The 18,230-nt window shown below is 39.9% G+C and overlaps 1 protein-coding gene across 2 annotated transcripts in view; it reads right to left on the reverse strand.

Annotated features, from left to right (window-relative positions):
* CAMKMT (calmodulin-lysine N-methyltransferase) overlaps positions 1 to 18,230 on the reverse strand; it is a 428,589-nt gene that overhangs the window by 19,381 nt on the left and 390,978 nt on the right. The window contains exon 8 of one of the 2 annotated variants that reach the window (XM_005903299.2): positions 6,688 to 6,762. The exons of the other annotated variant lie outside the window; for it this stretch is intronic. Coding sequence (XP_005903361.1) covers positions 6,688 to 6,762 — 75 coding nt within the window. The remainder of the gene's footprint in view (positions 1 to 6,687; positions 6,763 to 18,230) is intronic. 2 annotated transcript variants of the gene reach the window in all.

An 18,230-nucleotide genomic window follows, 5' to 3' on the forward strand; every position in this document is an offset into this window, starting at 1 on the left:
TACAGCTTTCACTTTTCACTTTACTAGCAGATCAACACAGTCTTTGAAATGGAGGGCTTACGTAGGGTGAGTTTTAACGCCTCTAAAACTGTTTGTACATACTCCTTCACTGGTCATGCTACAGAGGAGTCAGCATTCAGGCAGGATGTTTCACCAGACCAGGTTCTCTCCTAATTCTCTCACTTAAGATGAGTGGGGAGAGCGGCTTATGAAATATTTCCAAGAAGACAGAACTTGGGCTTCACCATGACATGCTTAGTGGAAGTTTCTTCCATAAAATGCTGCTTTGAGCAATGGAAAAAGAATCCTCTTAAGGTAAACTAGAAATCATCTCTAGAATGGAAACCTATGTATCAGTCAGGATAACCTGATTATTATATGGGAAAATTCCTTACTGTTCCAGAAAACTATGCGTTTAAATCTTAGAGCACAAAATGTGTCTAATTTGAATGCTACAGAAGTTTGTCTTTTAGTCATATTAATTAATGGTTAATAACCAGTAAGGTCCGTCTGGTCAAGGCTATGTTTTTTCCTGTGGTCATGTATGGATGTGAGAGTTGGACTGTGAAGAAAGCTGAACGCCAAAGAATTGATGCTTTTGAACTGTGGTGTTGGAGAAGACTCTTGAGAGTCCCTTGGACTGCAAGGAGATCCAACCAGTCCATTCTGAAGGAGATCAGCCCTGGGATTTCTTTGGAGGGAATGATGCTGAAGGTGAAACTCCAGTACTTTGGCCACCTCATGCGAAGAGTTGACTCATTGGAAAAGACTCTGATGCTGGGAGGGATTGGAGGTAGGAGGAGAAGGGAATGACAGAGGATGAGATGGCTGGATGGCATCACTGACTTGCTGGACATGAGTCTGAGTGAACTCCGGGAGTTGGTGATGGACAGGAAGGCCTGGTGTGCTGAGATTCATGGGGTCGCAAAGTGTCGGACAGGACTGAGCTACTGAACTGAGCTGAACTGAAGGGCCAGTAAGAAAGGAATCCAATTGTATTTAAGTGTTTTGAAATTTTCTCTTCAGGACTTTATACCTTATTCTTTAGTGAGTTAATACTATCTTGCTGCTGTTGTTTAGTCATAAGCTGTGTCCAACTCTTTTGCAACCCCATGGACTGTAGCCCATCAGGCTCTTCTGTCCATGAGATTTCCTTTTAGAATACTGGAGTGGGTTGCCATTTCCTTCTCTAGTGGATTTTCCTGACCCAGGATTTTCCTAAACCCATGTCTCCTGCTTGGCAGGTATATTCTTTACCACTGAGCCCAGGGAAGCAACAACAATACTACCTTATATGTTAATAATTAAGTATTCTATTTAAATACCTCTATCAGTTACTTGAGTCCACAGGAGGCCTGGCTAGTTGAGATACATAGCACTAAGCAAAAGACCATTCCCAGTTTATACACGTGCATCCTAAGAGTTGGTAAGAGATAAATAATTAACAACTTAAAAGCTGAGCTTAAAACATAACCTTATACGGGGAAGGGGAGCTAAATTAGGAGTTTGGGATTAATATATACATATTACTATATATAAAGTAGGCGAACAACAAGGACTTAATGTGTCGCACAGGGAATTATACTCTATATCCTGTAATAACCTACGAAAGAGGAAAAGTGTTAGCTGCTCAGTAGTGTCTGACTCTTTGCGAGCCCCATGGAGACAGCCTGCCAGGCTCCTCTGTCCACAGAATTCTCCAGGCAAAAATACTGGAGTGGGTAGCCATTCCCTCCTCCAGGGGATCTTCCTGATCCAGGGATTGAACCCAGGTCTCCTGCATTGCAGGCAGATTCTTTACCATCTTAGTCACCAGAGAAGGCTGTAATAAACTATAATGGAAAAGAATCTGAAAAAAGAATGCATATATATATATATATACATATACACATGCTGCTCAGTTGCTTCAGTCATGTTGGACTCTGTGCGACCCTATGGACTGCAGCCTGCCAGGTATCTAAATCACTTTGCTGTGTACTTGAAACTAAGAAAACATTTTAAATTAACTATACTTCAATAAAAAAACATAGCCTTATAAAATACTATTTCTATTTACTATTGGCAATGGTGAAAAAGATATTAACATCACAGCTCACTAGAAAATGCAGCTTAACACACAGCACACATTCAAAACACAGTTATTTGAAAGCTAATTCTGTCTACTCCATCACTCCAAGTCACATTTCCCAAAAGTAATTCTTATAGTTCTCTAATAGGTCTTTATTCCAAGCAAGCTCACATTTCTAGTTAGCTCTGGTGCAGAATTTATAACACTTTGTAGGATACATCCTATGAGCAATTTCAATGTGCTTTAGTGGGAGTGATACATAATCTCCTGAAAATTCACCCCTTAAATAAGTCCTAATGGGCTCAGAGAACAGCAGTAGCTTAAGTGGATCTATTAAAAAAAGGTTGAGTGGGTCAGTGATTGGGATGAAGATACCATTTCAACTCTCCCTTCAGTTACTGATCAAAATACATTGACAACCAGTCTAGTTTGGCCATTAAACACACACACACACACACACACACACCTCTCTATAATTCACTTGTGGAATCAACGCTTGCTTTGTTCCATTGATCTGAATCATAGATTGTACGACAAAGGAAAGGTGCCAGGCCATTTTCATTGCCTCCCTTAGAATCAGTCAGGGTTTTCTGCAGAGCGCAGAGCAGCTTCATCTCCTGGCATAGGGAAATTAATTAGTACAGAGAACAAGGAGACATTTCTGCCAGCATTCTCAGAGAAGAAGACCTCTGTGTAATTTTCAAGGTGAAATGTGCTCCAGTTCACTGTTTTAGATTTAACTTTCAGCAGACCGAATAGCCTCTCTCGGTCTTTAGCGACTGACTGCTGGGGCAGCCATATTCTAATCTCGTGTGGCGCCACCCCTGAGGTGCCAGATCTCTGACAATCTGTCCATCTTCTCCAGGACTGAGTTTCCTCAGGTGTGAGGTGAGAGGGCTAAAGATCTTTTCAGGTGGAAAAGTCTATGAGTTGTGATTTAGAATGATCTATGATCAGAGCATCTGGAAAAAAAAAAAAAAAAGAAATCCTAGAGCCTATTTTGAGAAAAACTATTTTTCTTCACAAAACCCAAACTTGTCATCATTTAAAGTAAAAATGATAGAACATAGAAACAATCCACTGTATACAGCTAGTGTGAAAATGCTGGGAGAGCAAGTGAGGTGATGAACCTTCCGGCATTTCTTCCCAAAAAGGGAAGTCTCAGGCTGCAGGCAGGCAGATGTGGTTCACCATCCTACAGACTGAGCTCCATGCGTCCAGCTAAGGGTGGCATTTTAGACTTGCTCTGCAAGCCTTTAGAGAAGCCACATGTATGGACTCTTTTTTTTTTTCCTTCAAATTTACAGAATCATTTTTATTTTTGCAAAGCTACAATAAACTGGAAAGCCATCAAACACTGAATGAAATTGTTCATTGGATTAAAGAAAAACATCTTGCTACCAGACTCTCAGATCATTGTGACTGAACAGAAGTCTGGAAAGGCAGGTTTAAAATTAACAATCATTCGCTATTCTAAACTCAGCAAGGACGGGGGGGACTGCATTCCAGCAGAAAGGAACTTATATTAAATTCAACATTAAACAAGTCAACCAAGGAACTTAATAGGAGGGTTTTTTTTCTACACCTGCGGTTAAATATTCTAATATTTTGATGTTTGTCAACAGCATCCTTTTGCGGGTATGACTGTTACCTTGATTTTTTTCTTTCTGTTTATTTCAAAGTTGACATTTTACAAGTTACTTAGGAACTGTTGAACCATGAAACTATATTTCATTGTCAAAAATGCTGAATGGTGAAATAATGACTAGCTTTCAGTGTGCCTCTTTATTTTATAATCTAGTTGAGCTACCAAATTTAGATGTGAACTAAGAGACGGTCTCTTCTGGGAAATAAGTTATTCCCCCCATTGCCTACAGGTTTATGAATGTTTGAATGTAAATATATGAATATATGAATGATTTAAGAACATAAACATATCACCACTCGTAATCATGTGCATTTTACTTGAACCACAATGTGGGTTTGGAATAGGTTTGTGAATAGAGCTTGTTTCCATGTAAATGGGATCAAGCGGGACCACTGGTTAGCTATTCAGGGAATCAGACAATGCCACCCTTGCTGGAAATGCTTCAGTAAGAATTTAATCCATGTACCTAATATTTGAACTCCAACTCTTGCTTCATATTCCTGTGGCCTAATCCAGATCTCATTGACTGACAATGACTTCAGGATGGTGTGAGACTTAACGTCATCTATTTATGTGTGGCACCTATTTCTGGCACCGACTATTTCAGGTTTCATCTTAGAGGTAGTGACTAAAGAGAGCTTTCTTTTCCTCCTGTGACATTCTTCAAAAAAAAAAAAGCCTGGTCTGCCTGCCTGCCTGTCCCTAGAAGCAGCATCTGTGTAATAACTTTGACAGAGAAACATCAACCCTACAAGACATAAAGAACTCTTGGAGTCCTGGGCTTCCCTGCTATAGGCACAACATGTATATTATGAACATCACTGTATTTTTAAGTTTCTAAACAGCGTACCCATCTCTGTGAGTATGAAGACAGACCATTCCAAAGCATTTCTTTTGGAAATAATATCAGCATCGCAGTGAGAGCAGCTTAATGTTTCACATTTACAAATGGGAAATTATAAACAGCCTGACATTCCAGCACTGACGACACCAGGAGGGGAAAAAAACAATTCATGCATAGAAAAAAACATTTATAAAATGAAACTTGGTGTATTTGGTTCATCTGAATACATAAATTCTCAATAGTTACTAGCTGTGTGTATATGTATATGGTATGTGTGTGTATGTATGTACATATTACATCATATTATTGTTATGTATTTGGAATGAAAGCCTTAACTGAATATGCATTATGTATGTTGGTTGTACGGGATCCTGTTGTTGGCTAGGGGAAAAAAGACTATTTTTCAAACATGTTGTGTGGCTATTTTTAACCTGAGAACATTAATCAGAAAAGAGCTTGAATCTTACTTCCTCGGCTTGTCTCTCTGGTACAAATAGGATGACATGGTGTGAGTGTCATAACCCAAGGTATGACAAAGCCAGGCTGTTTTGATATTTGTGCAAAGGACACATTTAACTTGAAATCTCTTGGCCGGACCTGACTTTCCCCACATAATCAGAGCCCATCAGTGGGCGACCCTCGCCTAAATCTCCAAGAAGATCCTGCCCTCCTTCCCTCTCTCTGCTGCTCTCTGATCTGACTTTCATACTTAATCTGATCTAATCCTGCCAGCATTATCTTCATCTGTGCAATGAAACCTGGAGGATCCTTTCTCATATTTGGTGAGGAAAGGCATTTACTAAATTACTTGCTCAAATCATATGGTGAGGTTTTAGCTCCTTATTTTTGATTAGATGAGGGCTGTAATATTGAGACACAATATCAATGATTAGTCAGAAATCTGGTTCTCCCTTTTTCTGGAAAAAAGGCTTTCTGAAATTGGGTGCAGAGAGACTAAATGGCCATGAAAAACTCAACTAAGAATGGAAGAAAATATTTAATTTTCACTGAGAAGTGTTTTTCTGGAGAAAACAGAAAACAAATCTAATTTCAGGGACTTAGGCAGAAAGTTTACTCACTAAAAATCTTATTAAATAATAATAATTTTAAATAAAGACTTCCTGGAGATTACATCCCATTCATTCAACTCTCACATAAGGAAAATCTTTTCTAGGTTATGGATCTTGTGTTTGGGTTTATCAATAGAAGAGAACTCCTTTAGAATCAGAACTTGTGTTTTCAAATTCATAGTGTCATTTAAAAAATCATTAGAAAACTACAAATAAGATCTTACTCTTAACAGGAAAAACTGTGAATTGTCATGTTTCTCAAATGCTGAAATAGTTATTCAACACATGAAGAAAATACATAAGATTAGTTGAAATCATTATTAAGGTTTGATACATACTTATCCTGTAACTTAGGGATGAGACTTTCATTAACAATAAGTAGATTGGGCCAAAAGGGAAGACAAAATATCTAATGTAAATTATTTTTAAAAGGCAAGCATCTGACAGATTTTACTATTATTATTTGCATAACAATAAAATGGAATTTTATAATTCTTGTTTTAAGTGTAATTAAATATCATAATTGAAGACATTGGAAATACTAGATAGCAAATATACATTTTAAGAAAAGCTATTTCCCTAAAGATATTCCACAGAGATGTTTATATGCTGGAGTGTATATGTGTGCACACACACATACATCTATATATTCCCTTATATCAATAGTCAGATCTCTCCTAAGAAGTAAGCTAATTGAGCTGTTTGTGTTGATAAACTCCTTTTTCTCCAGACTATTCCTCCCCGAGCCATAATTATTTGCAATTTGCCTAAGTCGTCCATTTACTGATACGTCAAGCATGAAACAGAGGCAATTCCAGAAAATGGAAATGCTTCTCAAAATCAATCTTTGGGAAATAATGTGGTAGAAGTTACTGTGTGATAGAAGACTACCTTATAACTGTCACATGGAGATGAATATTAATTTGTGGAGGTTAAGGCGGCTTTGTGCCTCATTTGTTGACTCTGCTTCACCGTCAGCAGAGCAGCACAGCCCAATTACTTCAGCAAAGCTATTTTTTTTTTTCTAACAGGAGTTTTATGATTTTTATGTACTTACCAGTCAGCACACATAACAATGTCAAAATGTCCTTCCAGTTGAGAGACATCTGTCTCATTATCCCATCGTAAAACGCTTGAGAAGAAAAAGATTTTAAAAATTATACTTAGGGTTTTTTTTTTTTAACTTTTGATTTTGAGCTATTAACATTATTTTTGTGGCACTTGAAATTATTTAAAAGGTATATACAAATTATTTCAAAAGGCATAATAAAAAGAAAACTAGGGATGTAACTGTTCCATATTTTATTTAGTCTTCAAATCTAGGAGAGGAAGAATTCTCTATTCAAATACAATAGTTAGATTTTTGCTAGTTCTTATAGGCTTGTGTAGACATATTAGGGAAAAATATCGTATCTTGACCAGCATCATTAGAATGAGTCCAGACTCTTAACATCAATAAAAGTACATAATGAAATCAAAGTGCTCCCCATCTACTGGAATACAAACTTATACAAAATAAATGATTTACATGGTTAAAAATCCTCCTTGCAAGGCAGAGGACACAGATTCAATCCCTGGTCCAGGAAGATCCCACAAGCTGTAGGGCAACTAAGCCCATGTACCACAATTACTGAAGCTCGCCAGCATAGAGCCCGTGGTTTGCATCAAGAGAAGCCACAGAAACGAGAAGCCTGTGAACTGCAACTAAGGCAGACCTGCTTGCTGCAACCAGAGAAAGCCCACACAAAGACGAAGACCCAGCACAGCCAAAATAAGTAAGTAAATCTAGAATATAAGATAAATGACGTGAAACTTAGTGCTTGGCATATCAACTGCATTTCTTATTGATGAATACTTTGGCAAGATGGAAGAAAAGAATACCAAGTTTCCTTTGGGAGTTCTCAGTTTTCAGGCATATTTTAAAATTCACCTTTCCGGACTTTTAGTCTCTAAAAGAAGAAGAGGTTTTAAACCTCACGTAATAACAATAATTAATAACATGTATTTGAAAATTCTAGTTATTCTTATGATGCCAACCAGAGATGTTGTTACTCTCAATTAATAACTGTGATGATTAGCTTTTTATCATATTAAAGTATTTAATGACTCCTCTTCCCACCTCATCAACTCTGATTTGTAGTATTACTTTTCAAAGTGAAATTCTGCTCCTATTATCTATTTTGATTATTATTTAAAACTAAACTGTGTGAGCATAGCCTACTCTGGCAAGTTATATTTGCTTATCTTGGTGGGTTCTTTATTTCTTCTAGATATTCCCTTGTTTGGATACAGAAATAAGTCTTATTTTAGTAAGTCCTAACATTCTTTTCACATATTAATACATTAATATACATCTATGCTGGTAACTTTTTTAAGGTAGAAAGATTAACCACATCACCATGAAAATACCTGTACAGACTGAACATCAGTTATTCATTGACTCATTTGGCTCATCCTTAGTGGGCACCTACTATGCAGCAGACCCTGCTATGTGCCACAAGCCATGCTTCACAGAGGCAGCCTTGACATCGTAAACCTGTATGTCAGATGCTGTGCCCTGTGAGTTATGTCAGCATACAGACGCAGAGCGCCACGGAGGGTTTTCCAGAAGAAGCAGATAACCTCTTTGTTCACAGGTCCTGTGACATACGGCTGAGCTTTATAAATTCACTGTAGTGTTGTACTTTCCCAGGCCTATTGGAGAGCTGAGAAATGGAGGAAACCAGGAAACCCTTAAGATATTAATGCTGTTTCATTTCTAGATTGATTCCTTAAAGACCCCACACACCTGGGGAGAATGGGAAGCAACCAACACCACCTTTTCTAGAAACACTGAGGATTCCAAGTACAGCTGGGATTCAGGCTCAGTGGGAGAGTGAGCCTTCATCAGAGACCTGAAACTCTTTGAGTTTCCACATGAACAAGACAATTTAAAATATAAAAGTAACATCTCCATTACATAAATTTTGGGGAAAAAATAAAAGTATTAAAATTACTCATCATCTTACCATTCACAAACCATCATTTAGAAGATCCTTCTAATATATGTGTAATGACCAACGCACCAGAACAGAAACTGCAGGAAACGCTGTGGTGAGATTGGATATTGGATTCCTGAGGTGCTTCAGCCCCTCAGTTTGACAAAGACCAACCAGAGAGACGGGGATCTAAACAGCAATGGGTTGTGGGTTGGTACAGCAGAGGTAACTAGCCGTGATTCTAAAAGAAATGGAAATGCTCAGCTTGGCCACATGGACCACAACACATTCCCTAAAGGCATGGCCCTAAAGGCACTTTCCCCCACTTTTCATGAAGTGTATGGCTATGCTGTCCCCCTAGCTGTGAGCAAGTAACACAGAGGGAGAGGAGTATGGGCAGAGTCCAGTTTTGACATGACAGACATGGTGGTGGTGGTTTAGTTGCTAAATTGTGTCCAGCTCTTACAACCCCGTGGACTGTAGCCTGCCAGGCTCCTCTGTCCATGGGATTTCCCAGGTAAGAATACAGGAGTGGATTGCCATTTCCTTTTCCAGGGATCTTCCTGACCCAGGGATGGAACCCATGCCCCCTGCATTGCCGGTGGATTCTTTACCAACTGAGCCACCAGGGAAGCCCATGACAGACATACCTAAGTTTAAACACTGGTTCCTTCCTTTACTAGCTGTGTGACTTGGGCAATTATTTCACTTCCCCGAGTTTGTTGTCTTATCTGTCAAATGGAGATAACAATGGCCACCTTCTTGAACAATGTAAAGGCACCATTCACATTCTGAGTTCTATTGGTCACACAGCAAACAATGAAACGGGTGCCTCTGGGAGTGGCGGACTCAAGTGGCTTCTCTCTGGGAAGGCTAGAGATGACAGATCTCAATATTCAAGGAGCTGGTCCTTCATACTCAGATGGTCTTGCCCTCCCTCTCCTCTGACACTCAGATGACAGTCATGTACACTAGAGCAGTGCTTTAGCTGTGAGGCAGGACCAGATTTTTTGTTATTGTTTATAGCCAATCTGTTGCAGATCATTACTTTTGTAAAATACAATAATAAATGAGTAGACAAATAAGATTTTAAAAAAGCAAAGACATTCTGAATACAAGTCCACTAATCATAGGCTTGGATGGCACAGTAGTGTTTCTAAACATTTCCTTCCATTTCTGAACTTACCTCCTTGAAGCTCAGTAATGTATAGTTTACAAACTGATATCAGGCTTTGGCCTCCTCATTAAGTAGCCCGGCTCTCAGTCCTTGTCTTTACCAATAGCTGCAACACTGAACTACTGTCCAACAGCCCCACTTCTCACAGTTCACCTCTTCTAGTAAGGACTCTGATTCAAACCATTCTTCAATCTTCAGTTCAGTTCAGTCACTCAGTCGTGTCTGACTCTTTGTGACCCCATGAACCGCAACACAACAGGCCTCCCTGTCTATCACCAACTCCCGGAGTTTACCCAAACTCACGTCCATTGAGTCAGTGATGCCATCCAACCATGTCATCCTCTGTCATCCCTTTCTCCTCCTGCCTTTAATCTTTCCCAACATCAGGGTCTTTTCAAATGAGTCAGCTCTTCGCATCAGGTGGCCAAAATATTGGAGTTTCAGCTTCAACATCAGTCCTTCCAATGAACACCCAGGACTGATTTCTTTAGGATTGACTGGGTGGATCTCCTTGCAGTCCAAGGGACTCTCAAGAGTCTTCTCCAACACCACAGTTCAAAAGCATCAACTCTTTGGCGCTCAGCTTTCTTTATAGTCCAACTCTCACATCCATACACGACTACTGGAAAAACCATAGCCTTGACTAAACGAACCTTTGTTGGCAAAGTAATGTCTCTGCTTTTTAATATGCTGTCTAGGTTGGTGATAACTTTCCTTCCAAGGAGTAAGCGTCTTTTAATTTCATGGCTGCAGTCACCATCTGCAGTGATTTTGGAGCCCAGAAAAATAAAGTCTGACACTGTTTCCACTGTTTCCCCATCTATTTGCCATGAAGTGATGGGACCAGATGCCATGATCTTTGTTTTCTGAATGTTGAGCTTTAAGCCAACTTTTTCACTCTCTTTCACTTTATCAAGTGGCTCTTTAGTTGTTCTTCACTTTCTGCCATAAGGGTGGTGTCATCTGCATATCTGAGATTATTGATATTTTTCCCGGCAATCTTGATTCCAGCTGTGCTTCATCCAGCCCAGCGTTTCTCATGATGTACTCTGCATATAAGTTAAATAAGAAGGGTGACAATATACAGCCCTGACGTATTCCTTTTCCTGTTTGGAACCTGTCTGTTGTTCCATGTCCAGTTCTAACTGTTGCTTCCTGACCTGCATACAGGTTTCTTAAGAGGCAGGTCAGGTGGTCTGGTATTCCCATCTCTTTCAGAATTTCCCACAGTTGATTGTGATCCACACAGTCTTCAGTGTTACTGGTCTATAATCTGCTAATCTTCTTACTTTGTCACTGGTCCTTCTCCTCCAAGTTTATCTTCCCTACTTGCCCAGCCAGGCCCTGTGGCTAACCATCTTAACTACTCCCCGGTCCACACCCTTTGCTATCTCGTCCCTCTCTTGCATTCTCATATTTGTTAAATCCAGCTCTCCGCCTGCTCCAGAACACACGGGCATCCTGACTGGCTTTGCTTTAAATTCATGACCATGGAGACTTCCCTGGTGGTCCAGTAATTAAGACTCTGCCTTCCAATGCAGGGTGTACACGTTTAATACCTGGTTGGGAAGCTTAGGTCCCACATGCCTTGTGGCCAAAAAACCAAAAAACATAAAAGATATACATCACACACACAAAAAATTGTGACCATGAACCACAAGCGGATTCTTTATGTTTGGCAGTTGTTTTTTCATTTCCCTTCCCCATTTATTCTCCCAGTCTCCTACCTCATTATTTTGCACCAACTTCACTCTTTTCAAAATTCTAACACTTCCTTCTTTATCCTTACTTTCAGCTGATGGCCTTGCTTCCTACTTTCTTGTCAAAATTGCAGCAATCAGACGAGAACTTCCACCATCACACTTAGATTCCTAGCAGCATCTGCACCTGCATACTCTATCCTATCTATTATCACGGATGAATTAGCCATACTCTTATCTAAAGCCAATACTTTCTCTTAAAGACAAGGGCCATTCCCCTTTCATTTATCCTACAGCATAGTTCTAACAATTCTTCCTTCTCTCTCCCATATTATCAGAGTTCTTTCCTCTCTACTGGATTACTTCCATCAGTATTCAAACACTCAATCAGCTATTTCCCCCCTCTTAAATATCCTCTCTTCATTCTACCCTCCCTTCTGGTTATTGCTCCAATTCCCTCTTACATCTCTGTAGCAAAACTGCATGAAAAAGTTGTTTAAACTCTATTTTCAATTTCTCTCCTCCCAGTCAGGCTTTTGCTTCCACTGTTTCACAAAAAATGCTCTTGTAAAATTCACCAAAGATCTCCACATTGTTAAATTCAGCTCAGTTTTTATTCTTCATCTTTTTTAACCTACCAGTCTGTACCATTCCCATTAGCTCCAGACTCATATATCCAACTTCCTATTTTAATATTGCCACTTGGATGTCAAATAGACATCTCAAACTCAGTATCTCCAATAGTGAATTTCTCATTGTCTTTCCCCCAAATTCATAGCTTTCACTGTCTTTCTCATCTTGTTAATTCTCAGGCCAAAAACCTTGACTTTTACTTTTTTTACATCCCATGTTGAATATGCCAGGAAATGCAGTTAGTTCCACTTTTGAAATGTGTCAAAATCCAAATGTTCTCTATTTCCACTGCTCCCATCCTGGTCTAAACTACCATCTTCTCTAATCTGAACTACTGTGTAGTCTCCTAATTGGTTTTCCTGCTATAATCCTACATTTCCTGCTCAAGGGAGCAGCCAGAGCGATCCTTTTAAAATGGATACGAAATCATGACCTTCTCTATTTACTACCTTCTAATGGCTTAAAGCTCAACATCCAGAAAACGAAGATCATGGCATCCAGTCCCATCACTTCATGGGAAATAGATGGGGAAACAGTGGAAACAGTGTCAGACTTTATTTTTCTGGGCTCCAAAATCACTGCAGATGGTGACTGCAGCCATGAAATTAAAAGACGCTTACTCCTTGGAAGAAAAGTTATGACCAACCTAGATAGCATATTCAAAAGCAGAGACATTACTTTGCCAACAAAGGTTCGTCTAGTCAAGGCTATGGTTTTTCCTGTGGTCATGTATGGATGTGAGGGTTGGACTATGAAGAAGGCTGAGCACCAAAGAATTGATGCTTTTGAACTGTGGTGTTGGAGAAGACTCTTGAGAGTCCCTTGGACTGCAAGGAGATCCAACCAGTCCATTCTGAAGGAGATGAGCCCTGGGATTTCTTTGGAAGGAATGATGCTAAAGCTGAAACTCCAGTACTTTGGCCACCTCATGCGAAGAGTTGACTCATTGGAAAAGACTCTGATGCTGGGAGGGATTGGGGGCAGGAGGAGAAGGGGACAACAGAGGATGAGATGGCTGGATGGCATCACTGACTCGATGGACATGAGTGTGAGTGAACTCCGGGAGTTGGTGATGGACAGGGAGGCCTGGTGTGCTGTGATTCAGGGGGTTGCAAAGAGTCGGACACGACTGAGCGACTGAACTGAACTGAATGGCTCCTCTCTTCACACAGAGTAAAAGCCACAGTCTTTACATTGAACTCTAAGACCCTATGCAATCTAGGTACCATCTGACCTCAGGTCCCATTACTCTCCCTCTTACTCCCTTTGCTCTACCAACACCAATCTCTTTATGATTTCTTGAAAACACTAGGGATATACTTCTCCCTTAGGGCTTTTAAATTGGCTGCTTCCTCAGTGTGATGCTCTTCCTCCAGACATCCCTAGGGCTTGTTCCCTTACCTCCTTCCAGTCTTTGCTTGAACGTCGTACCTTCTCAGAGTGGCTTACACTGATCATTCTACTTAAAGCTGCAATCATTCATTTCTATTGCAGCTTTCCTGAACCCCCTTAACCTGCTCTTCATTTTTTAAATAGCAATTATTATCCTTTAATACGCTATATAAATAAATCATTAATTTTTAAAATTCTTTTTCTCCAGTAGAAGATAAGCATCCTAGGGAAAGAGATTTCTAAAATCTGTTTTGTACCATGATGTAGTTTCACTGCCTAGAACAGTCCGTGACACATAACAGCTGCTCAGTAAACATGCCATTTGAATGAACTGTGTATGAATATACCTAGCAGAGTGTCTGGCATATAGAAGACACTCAAGAAACAGAGGTTCCTATATTAAGTTGTTCTTTGAATAGAATGTGTAGATTAGGTAGACATGGAGGCCACTTAAAATGCTTTCTCAGGATTTCTACTTTAGGTAATGATGGAGTTACAAGCACCTTGTTTACCCAACTGCCCAAAACAACTAAAAACATATATGTGTATATATATATATATAAAATAATAGTTTTATATTTTATAAAATAATAGTTTTATTTATTTGAAATATATAAATAATAGTTTCCAAGACACTAAGAGTCAGCAACAAATGATAGTGATCCTTGAGCAGGGGGTAAAAATAAAATGAGCCCTACCGTTGCCCCATTCTACTGCCTTGAGAGAGTTTCCAGGCCACAGTACAAGGAGGGTAAACTGAGCTGGAACTAGGTGGATTCTCTGAGCTAAGGAGAGGGTGCTAAGAATCTGAGGAAACCAAGACAGTTATCGTTTCCAGTATCGAGTATCAGATAGGAGAGTGCTGCACAGAGAGACAGTCTATGGATAGTCCCCTGAGAAGTATTCTGCAGAGCACTGACTGGAGCATGTGTATGAGGACGCTACTTGAGGCTGGAAAAGAACACCTGAGAAGATTGGAGGGGACCGGCCATTGCTCACACTGGGCCAGGAAGTGCAGCTGTTCTTACCAGCCAGACTACAGAGCCTCATAATCCGCAGGGCACTGAGTAGAGTTCTCACATGGATCCTGTCTCAGCAGTGGAGAATAACTAGCTCTAGACTAAATGCTGCTTTGGTTCTGCCGAATAAATCTTAACAGTGATACTCAAAAGGATCAAATTATTTCAAAATAATGTAACTGTGTCCCAGAACCAAACAGAATCATTTATAGAAATATAAAAACATTCAGATACTAAAAAGGTAAAATTCAAAATACTTGGTATACAATCAAAGATTACCAGACATGCAAAAAGTCAAATAATAAAGCCCATAATGAGGAAGAAAACTGAATAATGGAACTTGACACAGATGTTAGAATTCACAAAGGTATTAAACTAGGTATCATAATGATATTTACTGTATTAAAAGGTAAGTAGAGACACAAAGGATACTTTGAAAGTACTTCTAATGAGGAAGACTACAATGTCTGAGAAGAAAATATGTTGGACGGAATTCAAAGCAAATTAGACATTTCAGGAGAAAAAAATCAGTGAACCTGAAGACAAAGCAATGGATACTATCCAAAATGGAAATACAAAGAGAAAAAAAAAAAATAGAAATAAAACAAAAGAATATCAGCAAGTGAGCTGTGAAGCAAATTTGTGTCCTAATATATGTGTTATTGGAGTCCCCAAAGGACAAAAGAGGGGGAGACAGAAAAAAATATCTGAAGAAATAATGGCTAAAATATTTTCAAATTTAATAAAAACTATTAACCCACAGATCAAGAAATTTCAACAAACTCCAAGCACAAGAAACATAATGAAAACTACAAGGCATATAGTACATCCAACCAAACTGTCTGAAAACAGTGATAAACAGAAAATCTGAAAAGCACCCAGAGGAAAAGACACATTATTCAAAGAAAGATATGGATGATAGTATATTTCTTTTGAGGAATATGCATGCAAGTCAGGAGACAGTGGAGTGACATCTTTAAAGTACTAAAAGGGAAAAAGGAGGTCCAACCTTTTGTATGGCCAACCTATTGCATGGCCAGTTACAATATCAGATCAGATCAGATCAGTCGCTCAGTCGTGTCCAACTCTTTGCAACCCCATGAATCGCAGCACACCAGGCCTCCCTGTCCATCACCAACTCCCGGAGTTCACTCACACTCATGTCCAGCGAGTCAGTGATGCCATCCAGCCATCTCATCCTCTGTCGTTCCCTTCTCCTCCTGCCCCCAATCCCTCCCAGCATCAGAGTCTTTTCCAATGAGTCAACTCTTCACATGAGGTGGCCAAAGTACTGGAGTTTCAGCTTTAGCATCATTCCTTCCAAAGAAATCCCAGGGCTGATCTCCTTCAGAATGGACTGGTTGGATCTCCTTGCAGTCCAAGGGACTCTCAAGAGTCTTCTCCAACACCACAGTTCAAAAGCATCAATTCTTTGGCGCTCAGCCTTCTTCACAGTCCAACCCTCACATCCATACATGACCACAGGAAAAACCATAGCCTTGACTAGACGGACCTTTGTTGGCAAAGTAATGTCTCTGCTTTTGAATATGCTATCTAGGTTGGTCATAACTTTTCTTCCAAGGAGTAAGCGTCTTTTAATTTCATGGCTGCAGTCACCATCTGCAGTGATTTTGGAGCCCAGAAAAATAAAGTCTGACACTGTTTCCCCATCTACTTCCCATGAAGTGGTGGGACCGGATGCCATGATCTTCGTTTTCTGAATGTTGAGCTTTAAGCCAACTTTTTCCCTCTCCACTTTCACTTTCATCAAGAGGCTTTTGAGTTCCTCTTCCCTTTCTGCCATAAGGGTGGTGTCATCTGCATATCTGAGGTTATTGATATTTCTCCCGGCAATCTTGATTCCACCTTGTTTCTTCCAGTCCAGCGTTTCTCATGATGTACTCTGCATATAAGTTAAATAAGCAGGGTGACAATATACAGCCTTGACGTACTCCTTTTCCTATTTGAAACCAGTCTGTTGTTCCATGTCCAGTTCTAACTGTTGCTTCCTGACCTGCATACAAATTTCTCAAGAGGCAGATCAGGTGGTCTGGTATTCCCATCTCTTTCAGAATTTTCCACAGTTTCTTGTGATCCACACAGATCCACACAGTCAAAGGCTTTGGCATAGTCAATCAAGCAGAAATAGATGTTTTTCTGGAACTCTCTTGCTTTTTCCATGATCCAGAGGATGTTGGCAATTTGATCTCTGGTTCCTCTGCCTTTTCTAAAACCAGCTTGAACATCAGGAAGTTCACGGTTCACATATTGCTGAAGCCTGGCTTGGAGAATTTTGAGCATTACTTTACTAGCGTGTGAGATGAGTGCAATTGTGTGGTAGTTTGAGCATTCTTTGGCATTGCCTTTCTTTGGGACTGGAATGAAAACTGACCTTTTCCAGTCCTGTGGCCACTGCTGAGTTTTCCAAATTTGCTGGCATATTGAGTGTAGCACTTTCACAGCATCATCTTTCAGGATTTGGAATAGCTCAATGGGAATTCTATCACCTCCACTAGCTTTGTTCATAGTGATGCTTTCTAAGGCCCACTTGACTTCACGTTCCAGGATGTCTGGCTCTAGGTCAGTGATCACACCATCGTGATTATCTGGGTCGTGAAGATCTTTTTTGTACAGTTCTTCTGTGTATTCTTGCCATCTCTTCTTAATATCTTCTGCTTCTGTTAGGTCCATACCATTTCTGTCCTTTATCGAGCTCATCTTTGCATGAAATGTTCCTTTGGTATCTCTGATTTTCTTGAAGAGATCCCTAGTCTTTCCCATTCTGTTGTTTTCCTCTATTTCTTTGCATTGATCGCTGAAGAAGGCTTTCTTATCTCTTCTTGCTATTCTTTGGAACTCTGCATTCAGATGTTTATATCTTTCCTTTTCTCCTTTGCTTTTTGCTTCTCTTCTTTTCACAGCTATTTGTAAGGCCTCCCCAGACAGCCATTTTGCTTTTTCGCATTTCTTTTCTATGGGAATGGTCTTGATCCCTGTCTCCTGTACAATGTCACGAACCTCATTCCATAGTTCATCCGGCACTCTATCTATCAGATCTAGGCCCTTAAATCTATTTCTCACTTTCACTGTATAATCATAAGGGATTTGATTTAGGTCATACCTGAATGGTCTAGTGGTTTTCCCTACTTTCTTCAATTTAAGTCTGAATTTGGCAATAAGGAGTTCATGGTCTGAGCCACAGTCAGCTCCTGGTCTTGTTTTTGCAGACTGTATAGAGCTTCTCCATCTTTGGCTGCAAAGAATATAATCAATCTGATTTCGGTGTTGACCATCTGGTGATGTCCATATATAGAGTCTTCTCTTGTGTTGTTGGAAGAGGGTGTTTGCTATGACCAGTGCATTTTCTTGGCAAAACTCTTATCAGTCTTTGCCCTGCTTCATTCCATATTCCAAGGCCAAATTTGCCTGTTACTCCAGGTGTTTCTTGACTTCCAACTTTTGCATTCCAGTCCCCTATAATGAAAAGGATATCTTTTTTGGGTGTTAGTTCTAAAAGGTCTTGTAGGTCTTCATAGAACCGTTCAACTTCAGCTTCTTCAGCATTACTGGTTGGGGCATAGACTTGGATTACCGTGATACTGAATGGTTTGCCTTGGAAACGAACAGAGATCATTCTGTCGTTTTTGAGGTTGCATCCAAGTACTGCATTTCGGACTCTCTTGTTGACCATGATGGCCACT

Source organism: Bos mutus, chromosome 11 (assembly GCF_027580195.1).
Source record: "Bos mutus isolate GX-2022 chromosome 11, NWIPB_WYAK_1.1, whole genome shotgun sequence".
Classification (NCBI taxonomy): Eukaryota; Metazoa; Chordata; class Mammalia; order Artiodactyla; family Bovidae; genus Bos; species Bos mutus.